The sequence below is a fragment of the Pseudorca crassidens genome, chromosome 11 (genome assembly GCF_039906515.1).
Source record: "Pseudorca crassidens isolate mPseCra1 chromosome 11, mPseCra1.hap1, whole genome shotgun sequence".
In the NCBI taxonomy this organism is placed as follows: Eukaryota; Metazoa; Chordata; class Mammalia; order Artiodactyla; family Delphinidae; genus Pseudorca; species Pseudorca crassidens.
The window spans coordinates 101,559,677-101,580,132 of NC_090306.1; the positions used below are offsets into that span (position 1 = coordinate 101,559,677).

Genomic DNA, 20,456 nt, shown 5'->3' on the forward strand with positions numbered 1-20,456 from the left:
AGACGGGGCGATGAGCCTACAGAAGCCAGAAACAGATTCTGTCCCACAGCCTCAGAAGGAACCAGCCCTGCTGCTACCCCTTGATCTCGGACCTCCAGTCTCCAAACTGCCTGCCTTCATGAAGTGGCCAAAACCATACGAAGGTGACTCATAGTAGGTTATGAAAGTCTCAGGAATCAGAGCAGGGAAGGAGAGAAAATGCCAGGTCTTGTTGAGGGAGCCTGGGGACAGCTGCACTGGGAGGGGGCTGTGGTCATGTCCCCAAGCAAGTGAGGGAGACAGCTGGGGAGGAGCAGGCGGGTGAGGACACAGCATGTGCAAAGGCCCTGTGGTGGGAGCAGTCCCAGTGGGTTCCAAGTAGCACCCGGAGGCCACGTGGCTGGAACAGAGCCATGAAAGTGGAGCAGAGCAGGAAGGGAAGCTGAAGGGGTCAGAGGAGGCAGGTCCTGTGGCCTTGGGCACTTCAGCTTCTGCTGAGCAAGGAGGGGTAGCAGGGGTTTAACAGAGGCGCCGTCACACTGGCTGCCGGGGGAAGGGGAAGGTGACCATGCGGTAATCCAGGGGAGAGGATGGCTGAGACCCAGGTGGTGGTGTGGGTGGTGAGACATGGGCACATCCTGCTAATATTCTGAGGGCACAGCTGACAGATGGCCAGTGGCCAGGGGTGGAGGTCCAGCCCACACCTTAGGAAGGCTGAATCCCCCCAGGATGGGGTAGGTGAGGGAGGGGTTGGCCTGGTGGAGACCGAGCCGTTTGAGATGTCTGCTGACATCAGTGGGGCTGGCCGTGGGCAGCTCGAGTCCATGGCAGAGGTCAGGGCTGGAGATGAAGACCGGGGAGCCGCTGGCACAGAGACAGAAAGCCAGGAGGCTGGACAAGGCCAGTGAGAATTCAGGACTGGAGGGAGCACAGACCCGGGGTCCACAGCGTTCAGTGATCAGGCAGAAAAGCTGGAGCAGTCCGACTCTGTTACCTGGGCCGGGGGGGGACAGGACTCCCACTGGGGGCTCCAGGGGGCAGTCACTTTGTATCCAGTCCCATTCTCTGGCCACAGCTGGTCCAGCGGTGGGCTCCTCTCCCCGCTGGGCCAACCAGAGGCGTCTGCACAATGTCTGGAGCAGGGATGCAGAGGGTCCGGCTTCCCAGTTGGGCTGTTCCCAGTTTGACTAAGCCCCAGGGCGGTTGTGGGAGCTTGGTACTGCCCGGGAGGCAGAGAAAGCGGTCACATTGATGCTGAGAGGGGCCAGTGTGGACACGGCCCCTGGGCTCCATACAATACCTGGCCTGGGTTCTGGTCCTCGCAACCATCAATCCTGGCCCCAACAGGTGCGCCTGCACCTCCCGGGGCGGGGGGATCTGTGCGTGGAGGGCGCCCCAGAGCTCTCTCCTCTCTCCCTCCCTCCCTCCCTTGGGGTGGGGACCTGATCAGGAGGCAGGACCCTGATTTTCAACCTCTCCAACTCCCACCTGCCTGCCCCATGGGCTCCCAGAGGCCTCTCTGTTGAAGGCAGGGAAACGAACCACAGGGCTTTGAAACCATCCATCGAGTTTAATGCATCGCACAGAGGAGAACTACATCGGCATATTTAAGACAGACACTTTTTCTCTAGTCCCGCTATCCATTGGACGGTCCTCCTTGGTCCAAAAAACTAAGTCTCAAGACACACTGGCAGCTACCCCTCCCGGGTCCAACCTTTCATATCTTCCCGTTACATTTTTAAAAAAATTTAATTCAATCCATCCAAGAAGAAAAACCAACCAACAAAAGAAGGAACCTGAAGACATTTACATCGCAAGCCACGCGGTAATGCGTAATTGGCATCTAGGGTAACCAACATATAAGACGTGTGTCTTACAGTTCACTTTGTTCATCAATAAAAGAATATAAAAATCTTGTTCAACCCAGTGTTAAGTGTATTAAAATAGATCTGTATCGTACAGCACAGTTTCTCCCGGAGTCGTGAAAATGACAGGAGGGACCATGGCAGTCTGCGGGATTCCGGCCAGCCTCCTTGCTCTGCACCTGGCAGCGTGCGTGCATGCGTGTCTGGGGCCACGTGTGCACACGCACACGTATGTTCAATGCAATTCGGCACCGTGTGATGTGCTGGGGGTGGGAGTCCTGTGGCTCCCGGACGCTCATCTTGTTGTGCTAAGTCCCTCGGGACTGGAGAAGCCAGTGGGCGTGACGAGCTCGCACGGCCCATCCCGGATGCAGGGCGGCGGGCACCCTTCGCTCTCATGGAGACAGCAAGAGGGACCCTTTAGTCTCCCGAGGCCACTGCCCTCTCTTCCTCCCCCTCCCCCCACTTCTTAAAAAACCCTCTGGGTCCCTCCAGTTTGGCAGCTCCCCCGCCCGAGGGGTTTTCCGTTCATCCTGGCAGCAGAGACCACTGTGAACAGGAATAGAAGTCACCAAGTGTCCCCTTCACATTAAATTATCTCACAATAAAAACGCCATACAAAAATGTAAAGTTATTTTTTGGCATAGTGTCTGTACTGGCAAGAAAAGAGGAATGGAATACTATATCGGCTCTTCAAAAGGAGGAAAGAAAAGGCTTCAGTCGTTAAGTTGAACGATTCAACCCAAAATAGAAAACCTGCCAAACGCCTCCCTGGCGTGGCTGCAGCTCCATCTCTCGCCCAGAAACTCCACGAGAAAAAGACATCGAGGGCAAGAGGAGTCCAAAAAGTCAGCGGAGGAGGGAGGCGCACGGCGAGGGCGCCCCCAAGACCGGGGGGCAGACGGAGGCCTGGCCGGGCCACAGCAGCGTCCCCTGGGGAGCGTCCTTCAAGTTAAACAGCTGCGATTCTGAACGCTAATAACACTGACAACAGGGATGGGCGTTCTGGAAGGCCTGGCGTGAGCCCGACGGCCCCGTGGGGGCGGGCGGCTGAGTCTACCTAGATTTGCTACCCGCCTCTCGCCCCAACTAGCTCTACTACTTGGCTACGTCGTGTCCTCAGCTCCCCTCCCACAGGGCACCTCGGCCCTTCTCTCTCCCGCGGGGGTGGCACGAGGCCCAGGAGACAGCTGTGTCCAGAAGCCGGAGGCCCGGGCAGCCCCCCAACAGCAGGGAGTTGACTCTGTGCCCCGACCTGGCTTCCGGGCGTCCCATCTGACCTGGAGGGCGCAGGACTCCATCCCCACCCATCCTGGCTCTAGGACTCTCACTCAGCTTCTTCTCCCTTCTTTCCTGTCTCTGTCTGGTTTTATTTTTGTCTGAAATTCATAGTGTGTATGAATTAAGGATGACAGAACCCTCAGGTCTTGCGAACAGGGTCCCAGTGACTTTCCGTGGGTGTGAAGACGGGTCCCTTGGGGTCAGTTGTGCCCCGGGGGGTGCTGGAGGGCAGAGTGCATGGCCGCTGCTGAGGGCTTGGTCCAGGGCCCGGCCAGCAGCGGGGCGGGGCTGGTGGTCGTCATGGTGACCTGGAGCATCTGCTCGCCCTGTATCAGTCTCAGGAGGGCCCTCAGGCGGTCCAGGGACGACTGGGTGCCCCTCTGCTGGGCCAGCAGGCTCGTCTTAAGCTCCAGGCATTTCTGTCGGGGGGGAGGGTGTCAGAGAGAAGGGTCTCAGAATTCAGTGACACAAGCCACCTGGGGCAGCCACCCCTCAGCGCTTTCTCGGAAAGCCCCTCCCTTCCACCGCAGAGGCTGAAAGAAACCAGGAAGAGGGCCTCGCGCACACCAGGCAGAAGCGAGAAATGGAATTAAACGGCAGCCAGGCCCGCAGGAGAAGCCTGTTCTGAACATTCAGGCTGGAAACGATGTGCTCGTGCAGGAGTGCGGGAACGCCCTGCCTCGCGGCTGTGAGGCTGCCTAGCCGACCACATCGACCTCTGCTGCCGGAGGAAGCTCCGAGCCTGTTCTGGCTCAAGTGCAGCCCTGCAGACCTCCAGGCCGCTGGCCAGTTTTCTGCTCTTCCTCTTGCCTGCTGTATTCATGGGTTTTTCTAGCCTTTATATATCATAGCGACACAGTGAAGTGGTTAAGGACTGACGCCTCGAGTTAGAGTTTTAATTATTTGCTGCCTGGGCAAATAAACTCCTTGAGTCTGAGTCCCAAACTCTAAGAATAATCACAGAGGCTCTTCATAGAGTTATGGAGAGGATTAAACGGGATACTACATTTAAAGGGTTTTACCAGTTGCTGTTACCAACATCACCACCACCATCAGCACCATCACTATCACCTCCATCATCACCATCATCACCACCACCACCATCACCATCACCTCCATCACCACCACCATCACCATCACTTCCATCACCACCACCACCACCACCACCATCACTTCCATCACCACCACCACCTCCATCATCATCACCACCACCTCCATCATCATCACCACCATCATCACCATCACCATCATCACCACCACCACCATCACCACCACCTCCATCATCACCATCACCACCATCATCACCACCACCACCATCACCACCACCTCCATCATCACCATCACCACCATCACCTCCATCATCACCATCACCACCATCACCACCACCACCATCATCACCATCATCACCACCACCATTATCATCATCTTGTTTATCACCACTCTACAGAGAAGAAATCACTGTGTTCACTTTATACAAGAAACTGAGGTTCAGAGATGGTCAGGGCCTTGCTGAGGTCACAGAGCTGAGAAGGAACAGAGCCAGATGCTCAACTGCTGGACAACTAGTTGTGGAATGAGTCACACAGCTGCCTTCTCCACCTGCTGACTCGCTAAGTGATGGTGGTGAGTCTGTCTCCTCCTGGGGCCTCAGTAAGCAGACAGCGACGCTTTGGCTCTACACCCTGTGGTTCTAAGGGCCGACGCCGCACCCCCGCCCCGCGCACCTTCACTGCCGAGGCCAGGAGCCGGTCCCGCTCCTCCAGCTGCCGGCGCTCGCTCTGTAGCTCGCTGCCCCTCTGCAGCAGCTTCCGCTTCTCCTCTTCTTTGACTGTGAAAGAGAAGACCAGGCCCCACAGGGAACTGCAGGCAAGCAGGGGCTGGGCCGTGGCTGAGCAGGAGAGGTAGAAAGAATCCTAGGCCCGTGCCTATAGGTCATTCTGGCCACATCCTCCTGCAGGGGCCGGTGGCTCTCGCTGGATGCACGGGGACTGGAATTCCATCCCCGCAGTAACTGCCCTGCACACAGAACTAGTCCCAGGGGTCTTTGGCCCAGAACAGCCTCTGCTGGGCCCAAAGTGAGTCCAGCGGTCTAGGGGCGGGGTTGGACAAAAGGGAATCGGGGCCCTTTCCCAGCTCCCTAGGGTGTCTTTCTTACCTGTCTTATGGGTGACGTAGGAGTGCACAATAGCCAGCATCCCGGTCCAGGGCACACCTTCGTCTTTCTTTAAGGCCTGGAGGGCAGACGGGGAACTGAGGCAGCGGACAGCCTGGGGGCCCGCCACGCCCTGGCTGTGTAACCCGGGCAGGCGGTAGGGGCCGGGGTGGGGGAAGAGCTCCCTGGGCTGTCATATCCACCCTCTCCCTAGGTCCCCACAAAACCCAGAGTGACAGGCAATCACGAGAGTTATGTTTGATTTTTGTTTTTTCTTTGTTTTTTTTTGCGGTATGCGGGCCTCTCACTGTTGTGGCCTCTCCTGTTGCAGAGCACAGGCTCTGGACGCGCAGGCTCAGCGGCCATGGCTCACGGGCCCAGCCGCTCCGCGGCATGTGGGGTCTTCCCGGACCGGGGCATGAACCTGTGTCCCCTGCGTTGGCAAGCGGACTCTCAACCACTGCGCCACCAGGGAAGCCCCGAGAGTTATGTTTTTTGAAAAAAAGATGACTCCCCAATGATTTTACAAGTAATACATTCTGTAGAAAAGCCTACTTTTAAAAACACTGATAACTTCCCCACCACCCAGCCAAACACAGGTATTTTCTCCCAGGTTTTTGTTATTCCGCACACTGTTTTTTCTCAGACAGCTGATGATCAAACTCTACAGCAGCTATAAAACCTGTGTTTTATTTATTTATTTTTGGCCGCACCACATGGCACGTGGGATCTTTCCCAACGAGGGATCGAACCCGCGCTCCCCCCTGCACTGGAAGCGTGAAGTCTTAACCACTGGACCACCAGGGAAGTCCTATTTTTATTTTTTTTTTAAACGTAATCCCAAATAATGAACACATCCCAAAGAACCTCAAAATCCTTGTAAAAAATCATTTTCAGTGACCACATCTCACTGAGGAAAGCGCTGGAATCTACTCCACCAACTCCTGGGGGGAAGCCAGGCTGGTTCCTTCTCTCCCTTTTATAAAGAAAGGCTGAGGGGCTTCTTTTTGCACAGAACTTTACCTGTATAGAACTATTTCCTTAGACTCTATTCCCCAAAGCAAGACGCCGGGTTTAAAAGGTGTACACGTCTTTAAGGCAACACGTACGAGTGCCCGCTTCACCGCACCATCGCCAGAAGGGAGTGCTGTCGTTTTTGCTAATTTGATAGCTTTTCATTTGCATGTTGTCATCAGTGAGATCAAACGTGCTAACTGGCACTGTTTTTTGTGGTTTGTGTTGTTAGTGCGGTTCTTCCCTGGGAAATCTGGAGTCACCAAGTCAGACAGCTGCAGAGGGAACCTCTGCTCACTCCGCACCCGTGGTCCTCACCGGCAGTGTCTGAGACGGCCACGATGGGGGCTGCCGTTGGCATCTAGTGGGTGGAGGCCAGGGACACTGCTGAACACCCTGCAGTGCACAGGACGGCCCCCAAAATGGATTATCCTGGGCCAAACGGCAATTGTGCCCAAGTTGCAAAAGGCTGCTCCTCACCCAGCTCCTTCCTCAGCCCTCCACGGCCTTCCCCGCCTCTGCTCACGGCGGGGACGACCCAGGAAAAAGAGACGGTGAGTGGCCTCAGACACTGTGCCGGGTGAGGGAGGGCCCCGCGGTTCCGGGAGATGGTGAGGGTGAGGGTGCGGCCGCTCCCCAGGAGCACGGCCTCCTGTACCTTCTGCTGGCACTTGGGGCACACCCACACGCCCTTGGGTGCTGTCTTGAGGGGCGGGTCCAGGCAGCTGAGGTGGTAGGCCCCTGGGCAGGTACCGCAGGGCTGCAGGTTGGCCCCTCGCTTGCAGGCAGTACAGTGCTCATCGTGGGTGATCTCGTTCTGGAAGAGACGGGAGGGTGGGGGGCGGGTCAGCCGGGCTGGGAGTTGGGGGGTGGCGTGCAGGACCTGCCTGGGGCCCAGCTCTTCTGCCAGGTTCTCAGCAGCTCGGGAGGGGAGGAGAAGGGGTGATGACCAAGGGGACACAGGCCTGGAAACCAGCAGCATCCGGGTCTCCTGCCTCAAAGCCAGCACCCCTGCAGGTGTGTGGGCTCCGCGCAGCAGGCCTCGGGCTCAAGGCACCTGCTGTCCCCATGCCCGGGCCGGCCTACAGCTACAGGGAGGCTGCAGACAACGCCTGCCCGCCACGGCTGCGATCTGCGACACCGCAGGGTTATGGCTGCAAACAACGCGGCCTGACGGAGTTTCAGCACGTGGTGCTTTCCAGTGGTTTGACTGTTACAGGCGTGTAGGGACTGGAAATGCCTTTTACAATCAGATGTGAAACTTAGTAAAGAAAGACACTGAAAATCAACTCTGAAGCTGCACCCACAAATGAGGTCATGACCAGCCAGCATCCTGGGAAGCGGGGACGTGGTGCATGCGTGGTGGGCTGGGGTCTCACACGATCATTGAAATGTGGGCATGTGGGGTGAGACCCTGAGACCCAAGTCCAGTCCCTTATGAGGTAGGGAATGAAGACCAGAGAGGACCAGCTCTGCCCAGGGTCACACAGCAAGGCCAGACAGAACACACTGGCACCCAGCATCAGCTGCTTCCATTCAGGCCTTCGTGGCTCCTGGTGTCCCTGCGTCTGGAGGGCTCCTGCTTGAACCTGCGGGCTGAGCCCTGTGGTGATGTCCAACTCTGCCGGGCAGGCTGAAAAGTGGACTGGTGGTGTACGAAGCCCTCAGCACCGAGGACGGAGGCCGAGGCCCTCAGCTCCACTCCAGGGCAGCAGGATGCTGGGGTCCCGCGCCCCTTGCCAGGAGTGACCCTACCTGAACTGCATGGAAAGCATGCCCGCCACCCCCCCAACCAGGCATGAAGACCAGGGGACACGTACCTTCCAGCAGGGGTCCTCATTGGCTAGCACGGGGAAGAAGGGTGGAGAGCATGTTAGAGGGCACGGGAGGGGCACCAGCCAGGACTGGAGTCCACGAGGCCCAGCGTGAAAGGAGCCTGATGGGAGTGCCACAGGCCCCAGCGACTCCTGGGTCCTCCCCCAGGGCCTGATGGGAGTGCCACAGGCCCCAGTGACTCCTGGGTCCTCCCCCAGGGCCTGATGGGAGTGTCACAGGCCCCAGTGACTCCTGGGTCCTCACCCAGGGCCTGATGGGAGTGCCACAGGCCCCAGCGACTCCTGGGTCCTCCCCCAGGGCCTGATGGGAGTGTCACAGGCCCCAGTGACTCCTGGGTCCTCCCCCAGGGCCTGATGGGAGTGTCACAGGCCCCAGTGACTCCTGGGTCCTCCCCCAGGGCCTGATGGGAGTGTCACAGGCCCCAGTGACTCCTGGGTCCTCACCCAGGGCCTGATGGGAGTATCACAGGCCCCAGTGACACCTGGGTTCTCATCCAGGGCACCATGGAAGTAAAGGTCTCTGCCGCAGTCATGGCCAGGACCCACCCAGAGGTAGGTTCACCGTGGCCCCTGAGCTCCCTGAGGCACATGGCAGCAGTGAGCTGTCCTGCGGAGGAAACATTGCTCCAGGGATCCCTCAGAGTGACTTACTGTCAACTCGTCTTCAGCCATAAAGCACTTCCATTCTAGTGAGTGATGCCAAACCACATATTTTAATGATCACAAAAAACAGTTTTCTTTTTAATTTCTGGAAATCATACCATCCAGTGGCAAAAACAGCTCCTGCGTGTACACAGCACTCGACGGTTTACAAAGTGCTGTCATGTTCACCCCTCCTGTCACTGTCCCAGCTGAGAGGCCGGGACTATTATGGGCCCGTTTTCTATAGATCAGCAAACCAAGGCCCAGGGAGGTAACGTGGTACGTGAGGACAAGCGTGGCCACGGCGCAGAGGGCCTGGTGAGCTGTGATGCGCCATCCACCGGTCAGCAGCCATGTGGCCGCTGCTGTGGACAGGGCAGGCTGGGTAGCCGGGCCGCTGCCAGTGGAGGGAGGTACGGCCCAGCCCAGCCCACAGCTACCCTGCAGGAGAAGTGCTTACCTCTTGCTGTGAGGAACAGGGGGGTGTTGAGATAGTTGGACGCCAGCCGCTTCCTCTGCAGGAACAGAAAACCAAACCAAACCACCAGATCATGGGGAGCCCTCCTTGGCAACACTGACCCCGCCCAGGGCTCACCCAGGACAGGCTCCCCATCCTGGGCTCCGGCCTCCAGCCGGACACCCACGGCCAGAGGTAGAAACGGGTACAGACACAGGGCCGTGGGGAGGGGGAGAGACAGGTCGGCCAGGGCAAAAGCCAGCCAAGGCTCTGCCCAACAGGTCCGTCCCTGCTCCCCGTGGGCACATCTGCCTCATTCAGGAAGGGCAGTCAGGGCTCTCCGATGGGGGCAAATCAGTAACAAAGCTGACACGTGGCTGTCCCTCTGTGTTCCTCCTGTATTTTCTTTCTCAGCTGGTTCTGGGGTCAGGTGGGGAAATGAGGTGTATTATGGACTGGCTCGCTAAACCCCACTTCTCGGCATGAGTTCCAGGAACCCTGACAACAAAGAGTGGCCCCCAGTGCCCAAAACATCACGGGTAGCTGGAAGCTCCTGGTGTGTTCCAGAAGGTGGCTTTAGCAACCACAGGCCACGTGGCTTCAGACTTTGGTGGTTCGACACGGCTTTGGCTGTGGCAAGAAGATGGTTCTAGACTTGGGTGACGGGCTGTAAACCCATCTGTCTCAACGTGATTGGGCCGCGTTCAGGGCCAGGGGAGGGACCCAGGAAGGGCTGCTCCTGGGCTACGTATGTGTCCAGGGCTCAAGGTCACAGGGCTTTGCGTCGGCTCTTGATTCGCTAATCAGGTCATCTCTGGCCGTGGCCACAGGCTTCAGAGAAGAGGTCACGGCCATGCCCACAGAGCAGGGGATGCTTCCATCAGTGAGCACAGAGGACACACCATCTCCTTGGGTGGAGATGCGGAAACGGCTCCGTGACTCTCACAAATGGGGCCCAGTGCTTGGGGCCCTGTCTCAGGACATGGCTTGCTCAGAAAATTGGGGAGGAAGTGAGCGGGTATAAACACGTGTGTTCTCCGAGCAGGATTCGGGGGACAGTAAAAGCAAGGACAGGTGGGTGGGCTGGGGAGGCAGGCAACGCAGACACAGGTGGGCTCTCCCCACAGGGCCACCCACGGGAGCCCCCCTCCCAGTGAGGGCCAGTTTGTGAGCCATAGATTTGGGACCACTGGCCCAGGCTGACGAACACCCCCGGGGACGCGAGCACGGCATTTCGGTGGCCCTCCTCCGGGCCCTCTGGAATGTGCCAGGCCCTGGCCTCTGCAGACGTGGCTCCACGTCAGGGGGCTGCCCGACTTCGGGGCCTTCAGGCAACGGCTTCCATCCTAGGGGAAGATTCCAGGGAGTTTTCCCTAGGAAAGCCCAGGCCGCTGGCAGCCTCTGCAGAGCCGGCTTCTGGGAGATGACATCTGGATTTTAGCCTAGAATTGTGGACTTTAATTTGCAAAGGCAAGAAGATCTCATTGTGGATTCAGGTCCTCCCTGGGAATGTGCTGATGGGAGGGGGCCAAGGCGCTCCCTGGAAGGCATCCTTAAGTCCTGACGCTGCATCGCTGGCTGGTGTCTGGTTACTCATCATCTCCTTACGGGGCACAGCGGGCCCCGGGCGGGCAGCCTGGACGGGATTTGGATTGGGAGGGGATTCCCTGCCTCGGAGTTCACTTTAATGCCCTATTTTACCAGTTTCGGCTACCCGGGGAAGGTGCACGCTGCCCACCATGAGGAAGCAGTCTTGGAGCCGGGGTACCGCCGCGTGAAGGGGAGCTGGGCTCAGTGCGTCGGGAGGAGGGGAAGCCGGGCGTGCCAGGCCACATCTCTTGTTCCTGGCCTCGCGCCTCCACACGGAGGGAAGTCAGCTGGAGTCACGGCTGCTCCCTTCCCTCCTCCCCAGGGGAGACAAGGAACCACCCTCACTCAGCCCGGCCCCTTCCGGGCCTTTCTCTCCGTGGCCTCACATTCTCGGCTCTCCAAGTCATGAGCTCCACCGAGCCGGCCGGGCTCCAGAGTTGGGCCTGAGTGGTCCCGGGAGGCCCAGGCGGCCAGCACTGCCTGCGACCAGACCTCGTGCCGGATAATCTGCAACCGGCATCCCCACACCCCCCCCAGGGCAGCCTAGGTGAGGTGCCCCACTGACACCCGAGCCTCTGCATCTGTCTCTCAACTGCCTCTGAGCCCAGGAGGTGAAGAAAGAATTACTGATAGCACTCCCTGAACTCTAATCCCTGGAAGGGCAGGTGAGGGAGGCCAGCCCAGGGGAGCCTCCCCATTCGCTGGTGTGGAGACGGTGGGTCCCTCACCTCTGTCTCCAGGAGGCCGCTGTAGGCGGGGTTCGCTGTGCTTCTTCTCTTCCGCTCCTGGCGCTTGCTCTGGATTTCTGGAAAGGCACAGACGCAGCAGTTACTGGCATCTTCCTGCCCCAGGACCCTGAAGGCCTCCTCCGCAAACCCCGGGCGCCACCATCCCTTCCTGCCCTGCAGCCTCTCTGCCCAGCATCCGCGCCCCAGAGTGGCCCCGGGTGGGTGGGTGCCCCCGGAATCGCTCACTCTGAGGCAGGACAGACCTGCTGGCCCCAGGCTGAAGGACTGACTGGTGGGAGGGTGGGAGGTACCCAGAATCCAGGCACCTGCTCTCTGCAAGGCCCCGTGTGCCATCCTCCGGCCCGGGGATGTCTCTCATGGGACCCTGGGGACAGCAGATGCCCACTGGTCAGACGCTGGCCTGGCTGAGCCGCAGGGTGGGACTCCGGGCTCCTGGGAAGGGCAGGGGCAGCCTCTGTTCGGCAGCCTGACCCCCAGGACGCCAGGCACGCGTCCTCCTGATGGGGGCCGGCGTGGTGGGCCTCATGCAGCTTGAGAACTGGGTTTCCTCTCCCCCTTCTCGTTTTCATTTCCTTCCTCTGCTTTGACTGCCAGGTGGGCCCTGTCTCTGCCTGTAGCTGTTTTGACATTATTTCCGAACCTCTGTCTCTTGGACCTGATTTCTTCTTTGAAACTGTTTCAATATTATTCGTGTGTTTCCTGTAAGGCACCTCAGACCCTCTTTGGGAAAAGACAGGGTCCAAATAAATAAGTATTTAGGGTATCATGGGTGAGAGGGAGGAGAGTTTTCACAATGAGGATGATTTATAAAAATAATAACATTCCCAAATGTATTCGCAGAGTGTTTTTATCTCAGTTGCCACGACACCCCTGAAAAGTCTGAAAATGTGGTTTTCCTCACGTTGTAGATGAAGAGACTGAGGTTCAGAGTGGGGAAGGAGCCTGCCCAAGGTCACCCAGCTGTAAGCAGCACGGCCAGGACTTGAACACGGGACTACTGACGTGGATGTGCAGGCCAGTCCCACGGCCCCAGGCTGCCTCCATGACCCCAAAGGCAGAGCATAAACAGCTCTCAAAGGCTACCAAGCACAGCTGGATTCCTTACACTCAAGTTCAAGCAGGAGTATTCAGACCTTCAGATGGAAAGCTCAGAGAACCCCTTCCGGCCCCGCACAGCAGAAGGAAGGGGGCCGCAAGCAGGGGCTGCTCAGATGAGACTTGCCCACTGGGGCCAGGTCAGTGGAGCCTGGAGGGCTGGGCCACACCCCTGTCCCTCTCCACCCAGATCTACACCCCAGCTGCCGCCAGAGAGCGAGTCAGACCCAGGGAATGCAAATGGAGGTGGCCGTGGAAAGGCCTGGACCCACCTCCTGGGCACGTTTGACTCAGTTGTGCACAGGAGGCCCGGGCGAGCTGTGTGGGCTCCCCAGGTCCCTTCCCTTCCCCAGGCTTCAGTTACTCACCTGCTGTAATGGAGAGAACCTCCACCTGAGATTAAAGCCTGTAAGTGCCTCGGGCACTGGGGGATTCAGTTCATTCCTTTCCTTTCCTCGATTTTAAGGAGGAAAAGCAAGTGAAGTTTCCTTCCTAAATCCAGATTTACTTGGGGTGTAGGGATGTTTTCACTTTATAAAATATCTTTAGCGGTGAGGTCAGAATCGTGGAGAACACCCTGAGCTGGGAGTCAGGAGACCTGGATTCCAGCCTGGGCCTGATACTGACTGGCTGTGGGACCTCGAGCAAGAGAATCAACTTCTCTGGCCTCAGCTTCCCCACAAGTGCAACCAGAAGGTTGGTTTCCATGCTTTCCAGGCCCTTAGATTCTATGACGATGCACAGATTGATCCCATCGGTAAAGTCAAACAGCACCTGTAGTGTTACACTGACCTGTCTGCTCAAATAATGTTCTGATTTCCACCGATGGGTTTGGGGGCAGACGGGACCCATGGACCAGTTCAACAGCAGGGGAGGTGGTGCTGGGCATTCCTCTTGGTTCTTTACAACAATCCCAGGAGGAAGGGTGGGTTGTTATCCCATTACACAGACAGAGAAACTGAGGCCCAGAGGAGCTGGGGGACTTGCCCAAGCCTGAGTAGTTAGTAACGGCCGAGCTGGGCACCTTGCTCTTATCACTTCACTGTGCTGCCTCCAACTTGGGGGCCGGGAATGCCCAAGGTCCCTTCAATAGACACAGTGGGTTTCGTGCACAGTCACAAGCTGGGAGAACGGGCAGGCACCCTGGTCTTCGTGATGACCACCTGGCACTTGGCACCCACCGCGCAGAAGGTGGGTCACACCCGGGCGCTGCCATCTGACCGGGAATCCGAGACCCACTGCTTCTGTCTGATGCCAATTCAGCAACCCCCCGCCCCATCCCGTGGGCCAGGCCCAGCTCCGCCACAAGGGTCCTCACCTTCCAGATGCTCCGTCGTCACCAGGCCCAGCGCTACCATGAAGGCGATTTTCTGAGGGAAGGAAACAGAGAAGGGTTAACGCAGCTTTTCTGTTTTGGGTTTCCTTAGTTTTCATTTCATGCTCTTTCTCCGTCCCGGGACCCCACCCAGGACCCCATATGACGTCAGTCATCCTGTCTCCTCAGCTCCTCTGGGCTGCGACGGTTTCTCAGACTGCCTTCTTTTGGATGACCTTGGCCGTCTGAGGAGGACTGACCAGGAATTTTGTAGGCAGACCCTTGTCTGGGATTTGCCTGGTGTTTTTCTCAGGATTAGACTGGGGTCCTGGGTTTTGCAGGGAGACCACAGAGGTGAAGGGCCCTCGTCCCATCCCCTCGGCGCGCTGCACGCGCCGTCAACATGGCCGATCACTGTGATGTTGACCTTGGTCACCTGGCTGAGGTGCGGTTGTCAGGCGTCTGCTCTGCGAAGTTCCTCTTTACCCCACCCACCGTCCACACTGTCACCTTTGGGAGGAGGTCACGACGCACGGCCCACATCTAGGGAGGTGGGGATTAGGTCCCACTGGTGCTTTTTTTTTTTTTGGCCATATAGACCATTAAAAAATTGTACATAGTAGAATTTATCAGTATTTTCCTTTGCAGTGTCTGGATTTTTGCATCTTAGCTAGAGACTCTGAGTTTAGAAAGCAAGTTGCTTACGTTTTATCTTAGTACCTAGAGTTTTAATTTTTCCATTTAAATTTTTGATCTATTTGGCATTCATCCCGTTGTATACGGTATATATGGATTCATTTTATTCCACGTGGCCACTCGTTTTTTCCAATACCATTGATTGAAAATTCCATCTCTCCGCTTTTCACTGATTTGAGGAGTGAATCATACACACACACACACACACACACACACACACACACACACACACACACACACGGCCCTCTATTCCGTTCCTTAAATCTTCCCATCTATTCATAAGCTACCACCTCACTTGTAGTTCTCAAGGCTGTACAGTAATCTGACGGCATTAGAATCCCGTCCCTGTTTTTTCCTGTTCCGAGCTTCCTCGGCTCTTCTCGTTTATTTTTTCATGTGAAATTTAGAAACCATCTTCGGTAGTTCTGAGAACGAGGGAATCAGTTGGTATATTTCCTGGGATGATGCTAAAATTATAAATTAACTTAGGACATAATGACAACCTAATAATATTACATTTTCCTCTCCAAAACCACAAGGTGCTTCTGTTCTTTGTCTTCAGGAGTTTCAAACTTTTCCTCAAACAGGTATCGATCATCGTGTTTATTCCTTGGCATTTCATCCTTCTGTTGCGATCGCAAATGCAGTTCTCTAGAAAGCTTCTAACAGGTTGCTGTGCGTTTCTCTAAAGACTACTGACGTTTGTAAGTTACCACACCGGCCGCCACGCTGAATTCTCTCATTGTCTGCAGCAGTTTTTCCGGTGAGAGTCTCCTGGGTTTTCTACAGCATCTCAAATAGCGACTGTTTACTCCTTCTTTCCAGTTACTTCAATGCTGTTGAAAATAGTTTGCCTCAATCTGTCACCTTTAAATCATATTCTTCGATCCACTGACAGTTCCAACTCCACAAACGCGACAATCTGAGAGCTCATTCCTCCTCTCTCCCTTCTCTCCCTCGCTCTCTGCTCACTTAGGTGAATCTTACACATTAATATTTATGTGTCATCTCGTACATGTAATATTTACATTCTGTGCCAGCACCCTTATCCTGTTTTACTCCATAGTTAAATATGCACGACGCTCAACCAGCGTTGGTGCCAAGCTTTCCCAAGCGTCTCGTGGTCGATGGGGGTTGAGTTTCTAGTAGTTTCTCACGAATGGCTCATGGGAACAACATTTCCTGAGTTCTTGGCAGATTTAGAACCTTCAGTCTGTGGCCTTTCAACGTGAAGGCCATCTTGGCTGCACCTAAGCGCCTTGGGTCCCCTTCTCTCTTCCCGCTCTCCTGTGTTCTGGACTGAATGTTGCCGTGGAAAAGTTAGAAGCCGGCCCAGTTGTTCTCCCTCTAAAGCGACTTGATTGCTTTTGCCTGGATGCCTACGGATCCTCTCGTTTCCATTAAAAGTCAGTGACTGGGCTTCCCTGGTGGCACGGTGGTTGAGAGTCCACCTGCCGATGCCAGGGGACACGGGTTCGTGACCCGGTCCGGGAAGATCCCACATGCCGCGGAGCGGCTGGGCCCGTGAGCCATGGCCGCTGAGCCTGCGCGTCCGGAGCCTGTGCTCCGCAACGGGAGAGGCCACAACAGTGAGAGGCCTGCGTACCGCAAAAAAAAAAAAAAAAAAAAGCCAATGACTTTACTGGGCTGTGACCCAATGTTAACCCAGCACACACGTCAACTTCCCCTGGAACCTAGTGTGTCCTTGCAGTATAGAAATTAAAGTCTCCTTTCATTTCAGTAAATTTTCTTGAATTACTTTTTAATTAAAGTTTTTAAAATTATTATTATTTGGGCTGCTTTGGGTCTTCGTTACTGCACGCTGGCTTTCTCTAGTTGTGGCGAGCAGGGGCTACTCTTCCTGCAGTGCACGGGCTTCTCATCGCGGTGGCTTCTCTTGTTGCGGAGCACGGACTCTAGGCGCGTGGGCTTCAGTAGTTGTGGCACATGGGCTCAGTAGTTGTGGCGCACGGGCTTAGTTGCTCAGTGGCATGTGGGATCTTCCCGGACCAGGGCTCGAACCCACATCCCCTGCATTGGCAGGCGGATTCTCAACCACTGTGCCACCGGGGAAGCCCCTTGAATTGCCTTCTAAAAACAGTGAAGCAACACCACACCGTGAAAACTCAGGCCCGTCAGACTCAGTCCTGGAAGACGTGTGCTCACGTCAACACAAGACTACGAAAGACGACTGAGGTGGCCGCAGACCTGCTCAAACAGGGGTTCTGAGGTCCAGCAAGTCTCCAGCCAGTCGATGCCAGTGCAGGCTGCAGTTTGGTGCCACCTGGTTGCAGTGTCACTTCCAGGGTCCTGTGGCTGAATGGACAGTGGCCTCTAGGAATCTGCCAGTCCTGGCACCCCCTTCACTGGCCTGAACTGGGAAGGCTGGGCTGGGCCAATACTAGTGGAGCCCATGCTCTGCCTCCTGGTTCCCCACTCGGCCTTCCCTTCCCTCCAGCCCTTCCTCTGCAGAACACAACTTCAGCCCACCATCACCGACATAACAGGAGCAAACTGCCTACCACGTTATAGCCAAATTCATATCGCAGGGAACCGTGGGAAAGTTTTACTGTAGCTCTTCTGCCCCGTCATCCCGGTTTTCTTCTTTAAAGCCTCCAATTATCCACCTGTTGTATCTTCTTTGCTTGTCTTCTCTAGGTACCACTTCCTAATATTTAAAAATCCATTCTTTCTTTTTTGTTTTGTATACTTCTCTCGCTCCTGTCTGCTAGGTCTTCCTGTCTTCTGCTGTGACTATGGTGCCCTGTGCTCCCCCAGTTATGTAGTTATGTGATGGTCTTCCTAATTTTTCCTGAAAATTTCCAGCTCACGTTTCCCTCTCTCCAGTACTTCGGCCTAAATGGCCATCTCTTCCCTCAGCCCTTGTCTTTCGGCACTGCAGCTTCCTTCTTAGTAGTGATTACCGTATTGATTTCTTTCTTTTGATTCATAGTAGAATACTGGACTTTGGGGGTAGTGTTTTTTATTTATGGTAAAAATTGCTTCTCTTTCTCGTATTTCTCCTTACGGTGGCTTTGTACTGACTTCACTCTTCACATACGGTGCCTCAGTGGGATTCTGTTTTATCACGCCTCCTTGCTGCCCAACAAGGTCAAGGAGGGTCTGTGGCAACTTCTCTGCTCCTGGAGGCCTTATGGAGGTTCTCTTTCCATATCCCTTTGTGTGGTCCCAGCCCTGTCTACCCCAAGTGCGGCTCACAGACACTGCCTGTCCTTTTGCACTTGAATACAGACTTGTGATCCTCAGCACGGATGAGTCTTTCTGCAACCTGCAGCTCCCTGGCCGTCAGCAAGGCCCCGCCCACACCACTCAGTTCTGCTGCTTCATATATATATGTGAATATATAATTTATACATATATAATTTCATATATAAAATTACACATATAATTTTTTATGCTTCTTTGCATCTCTGTGCTATCTCTGTGGTACCATATTCCAAAGCACTAATTACCTCTGTTCATCCTGTCTAGTAATTTTTTTTTATCTCAATCACCGTGTTTTTCATTACCAGATGTTCAAATAATTTTTGTAACTGTCTGATGTTTTATTTTCATGATCTTTTTGCTTCATTATTCCTTATTTATTTCAAGTGAATGTTATTCCTTTATTTTTAACTTCTTTGAGTATCCTAAACATATTTAAAAGTCACTGCTACGAATACGCCACAAAATTAGCTTCATCTTGAATAAATTCACGTTCCAAAAGTTGATTTTATTGATTGTCCTTCTTAGCATTAGATCGCATCATGTGTTTTACAATTCTGTCCGCAGACTCACCTCGGGCACTGCTTCTTTTCTTCTCTGTTTCATGTTTCATTTTCCCTCCCTACTGCTTACCCTCGCCTTATAGCAAGTTTGCAGTCACCCTGGCCTTGCCCAGCCCAGGGGTGGCCCCAGGCACAGGCTGGCTCCTGGACTAGCAGGGAAGCCTGGTTCTGCTCCTCTCTTGCCAGAAGAATTCAGGGGACCCACTGCCCCTTGGGAGCCGCCTGGTCACCCTCATCTGATTCTGAACCTGGGGGCCACGGTCTGGGGCATCTGTCGTGCTCACTGCCTGTGTTTCTGGGACACAGCGATGCACAGTCACATCTTTACTACTGGCTCTTCCTGCATGCTGTCTGTTGTTGCTGAGGGTTTGCAGCAGAGAGGTATGGTCCAAGCGAGAACTCAAAGCCATACTAATGGGGGCTGTGCTCTGATGGCTTTCAAGAAAGGGGGTGACCAATACAAAATTGAGGAGACCCTGCCATTTTTGATGATGTGGATGAAACTTGAAGGCATTACGCTGAAAGAAATAAGGCAAACAGAGAAACACAAATGCTCTATGATTTCACCTATACATGGAATCTGAAAAAAAATCAACTCTTGGCAACAGAGAACAAATTGGTGGTTGCCAGTGACAGGGGGTGGAGCTTGGGGGAAATGGGTGAAGGTAAGTCAAAAGCACAAATTTCCAGCTATATGATAAATAAGTACCGTACAGCACTGGACTGAAGTTAACAATACTGTCTTGTAAACTTGAAAGTTGCTAGGAGAGTAGATTTTAAAAGTGCTCATCACACAAAAAATAAATAACCATGTGAGGTGATGGATATGTTAACCACAATTACCCTGGTGATCATTCTGCAATATATACATATATCAAATCATTATGTTACACACCTTGAACTTATACCATGTAATATGCCAATTACATCTCAATAAATTCTAAATGGAAGAATGTTTTTAAAAAGAAGACGGGTGACTTGGTTATTTCTGATCTAGCTGCAGGGAAGAACCCATCTAGGGGTTCGGAGCCTGGGCAGGGCCAGGGCAGGAACCGGGGCTGTGGCAGCAGGGATGGCGTGGAAGGAGGGAGCATCTGTGTGCACGGGTCTTGCCCAGAGAGGCGGCCGGGGCTGGCGTGTGGCAGGGCTGGAACAGGGCTGGAACTCCTGCTCTGGCTGTCATTCCACAGGGCACGTGCTAATCTGAGGGTGACCAGCTTGGACAGATGCTGCCCGAGGCCAGAATAATGAGTAGCACAGAAAAGGCCAGGCTCTGTCCTAAAGAAGGCAGAGGACTTGGGACAGGAAGGAGACTACGGGGCCTGGGGCAGGAGTCTGGAGCCCTGGTTCTGTCTGGGTCGAGGGGCGGACACGCTGGCCTCTCTCAGCCCGCCTCCTCGTTTGTACGATGAACACTGTAATTCCTGCCCCACCTGCTTCACAGAGCTGCTGGGAGGATGCGGGAGAAAAGGGGAGGAAGCACAGTTAGCTACGCAGGCTCACCCGGCAGAGAGGTGGGCTCACTGCGCGGGTCCCTTCGATGTCTCGGGTGGGCACTGTCATCTCATCTCATCTCACAGGCGCCTGCGGGCTCAGAGATGCCGTGCGTGTGGGATGTATGGACACTGGGACCTCGACAGCCGCTACCCCAGAAGCCACCGTACAGCTGAGCCTTACAGACAACCGTCAGTGTCTCTACCCCAAATCCACGCCCCACCCCAGGGCCCTGAGCCCGCGCCTGGCTCAGCTGGTGAAGTTCCTGGGGCAGCTGCTGCTCTGGCCTCAAGTGCTCCTGACTCAGATCCTTCACGAACAGGTTCAAAGGCCGCCACAAAACCCGTGTCTGTGCAGCACGACTGCTCCCAGCCCTCTTCTGAAAGCAACTTTAATAAGGATTTTTACACCAGGACGTGTTGTAATTGCAAGTTCTATTTAAGTCATTACACGTATTTACACTAATTATGTAATTAGCTGTAATTATACTAATTGTATAAATGC

General features: G+C 55.0%; 1 protein-coding gene across 3 annotated transcripts in view; it reads right to left on the bottom strand.

Moving 5' to 3' along the window:
- Nucleotides 1-1,529: 1,529 nt before the first annotated feature.
- Nucleotides 1,530-20,456, bottom strand: part of PHF21B (PHD finger protein 21B) — a 96,057-nt gene continuing 77,130 nt past the window's right edge. For all 3 annotated transcript variants that reach the window (XM_067698357.1, XM_067698354.1, XM_067698356.1), the window contains 8 exons: nucleotides 13,978-14,029; nucleotides 11,544-11,620; nucleotides 9,229-9,283; nucleotides 8,112-8,134; nucleotides 6,950-7,108; nucleotides 5,281-5,356; nucleotides 4,850-4,953; nucleotides 1,530-3,544 (listed from right to left, as the gene is read on the bottom strand). In XM_067698357.1, the coding sequence (XP_067554458.1) occupies nucleotides 3,326-3,544; nucleotides 4,850-4,953; nucleotides 5,281-5,356; nucleotides 6,950-7,108; nucleotides 8,112-8,134; nucleotides 9,229-9,283; nucleotides 11,544-11,620; nucleotides 13,978-14,029 (765 nt within the window). In that variant the 3' untranslated portion in view covers nucleotides 1,530-3,325. The remainder of the gene's footprint in view (nucleotides 3,545-4,849; nucleotides 4,954-5,280; nucleotides 5,357-6,949; nucleotides 7,109-8,111; nucleotides 8,135-9,228; nucleotides 9,284-11,543; nucleotides 11,621-13,977; nucleotides 14,030-20,456) is intronic.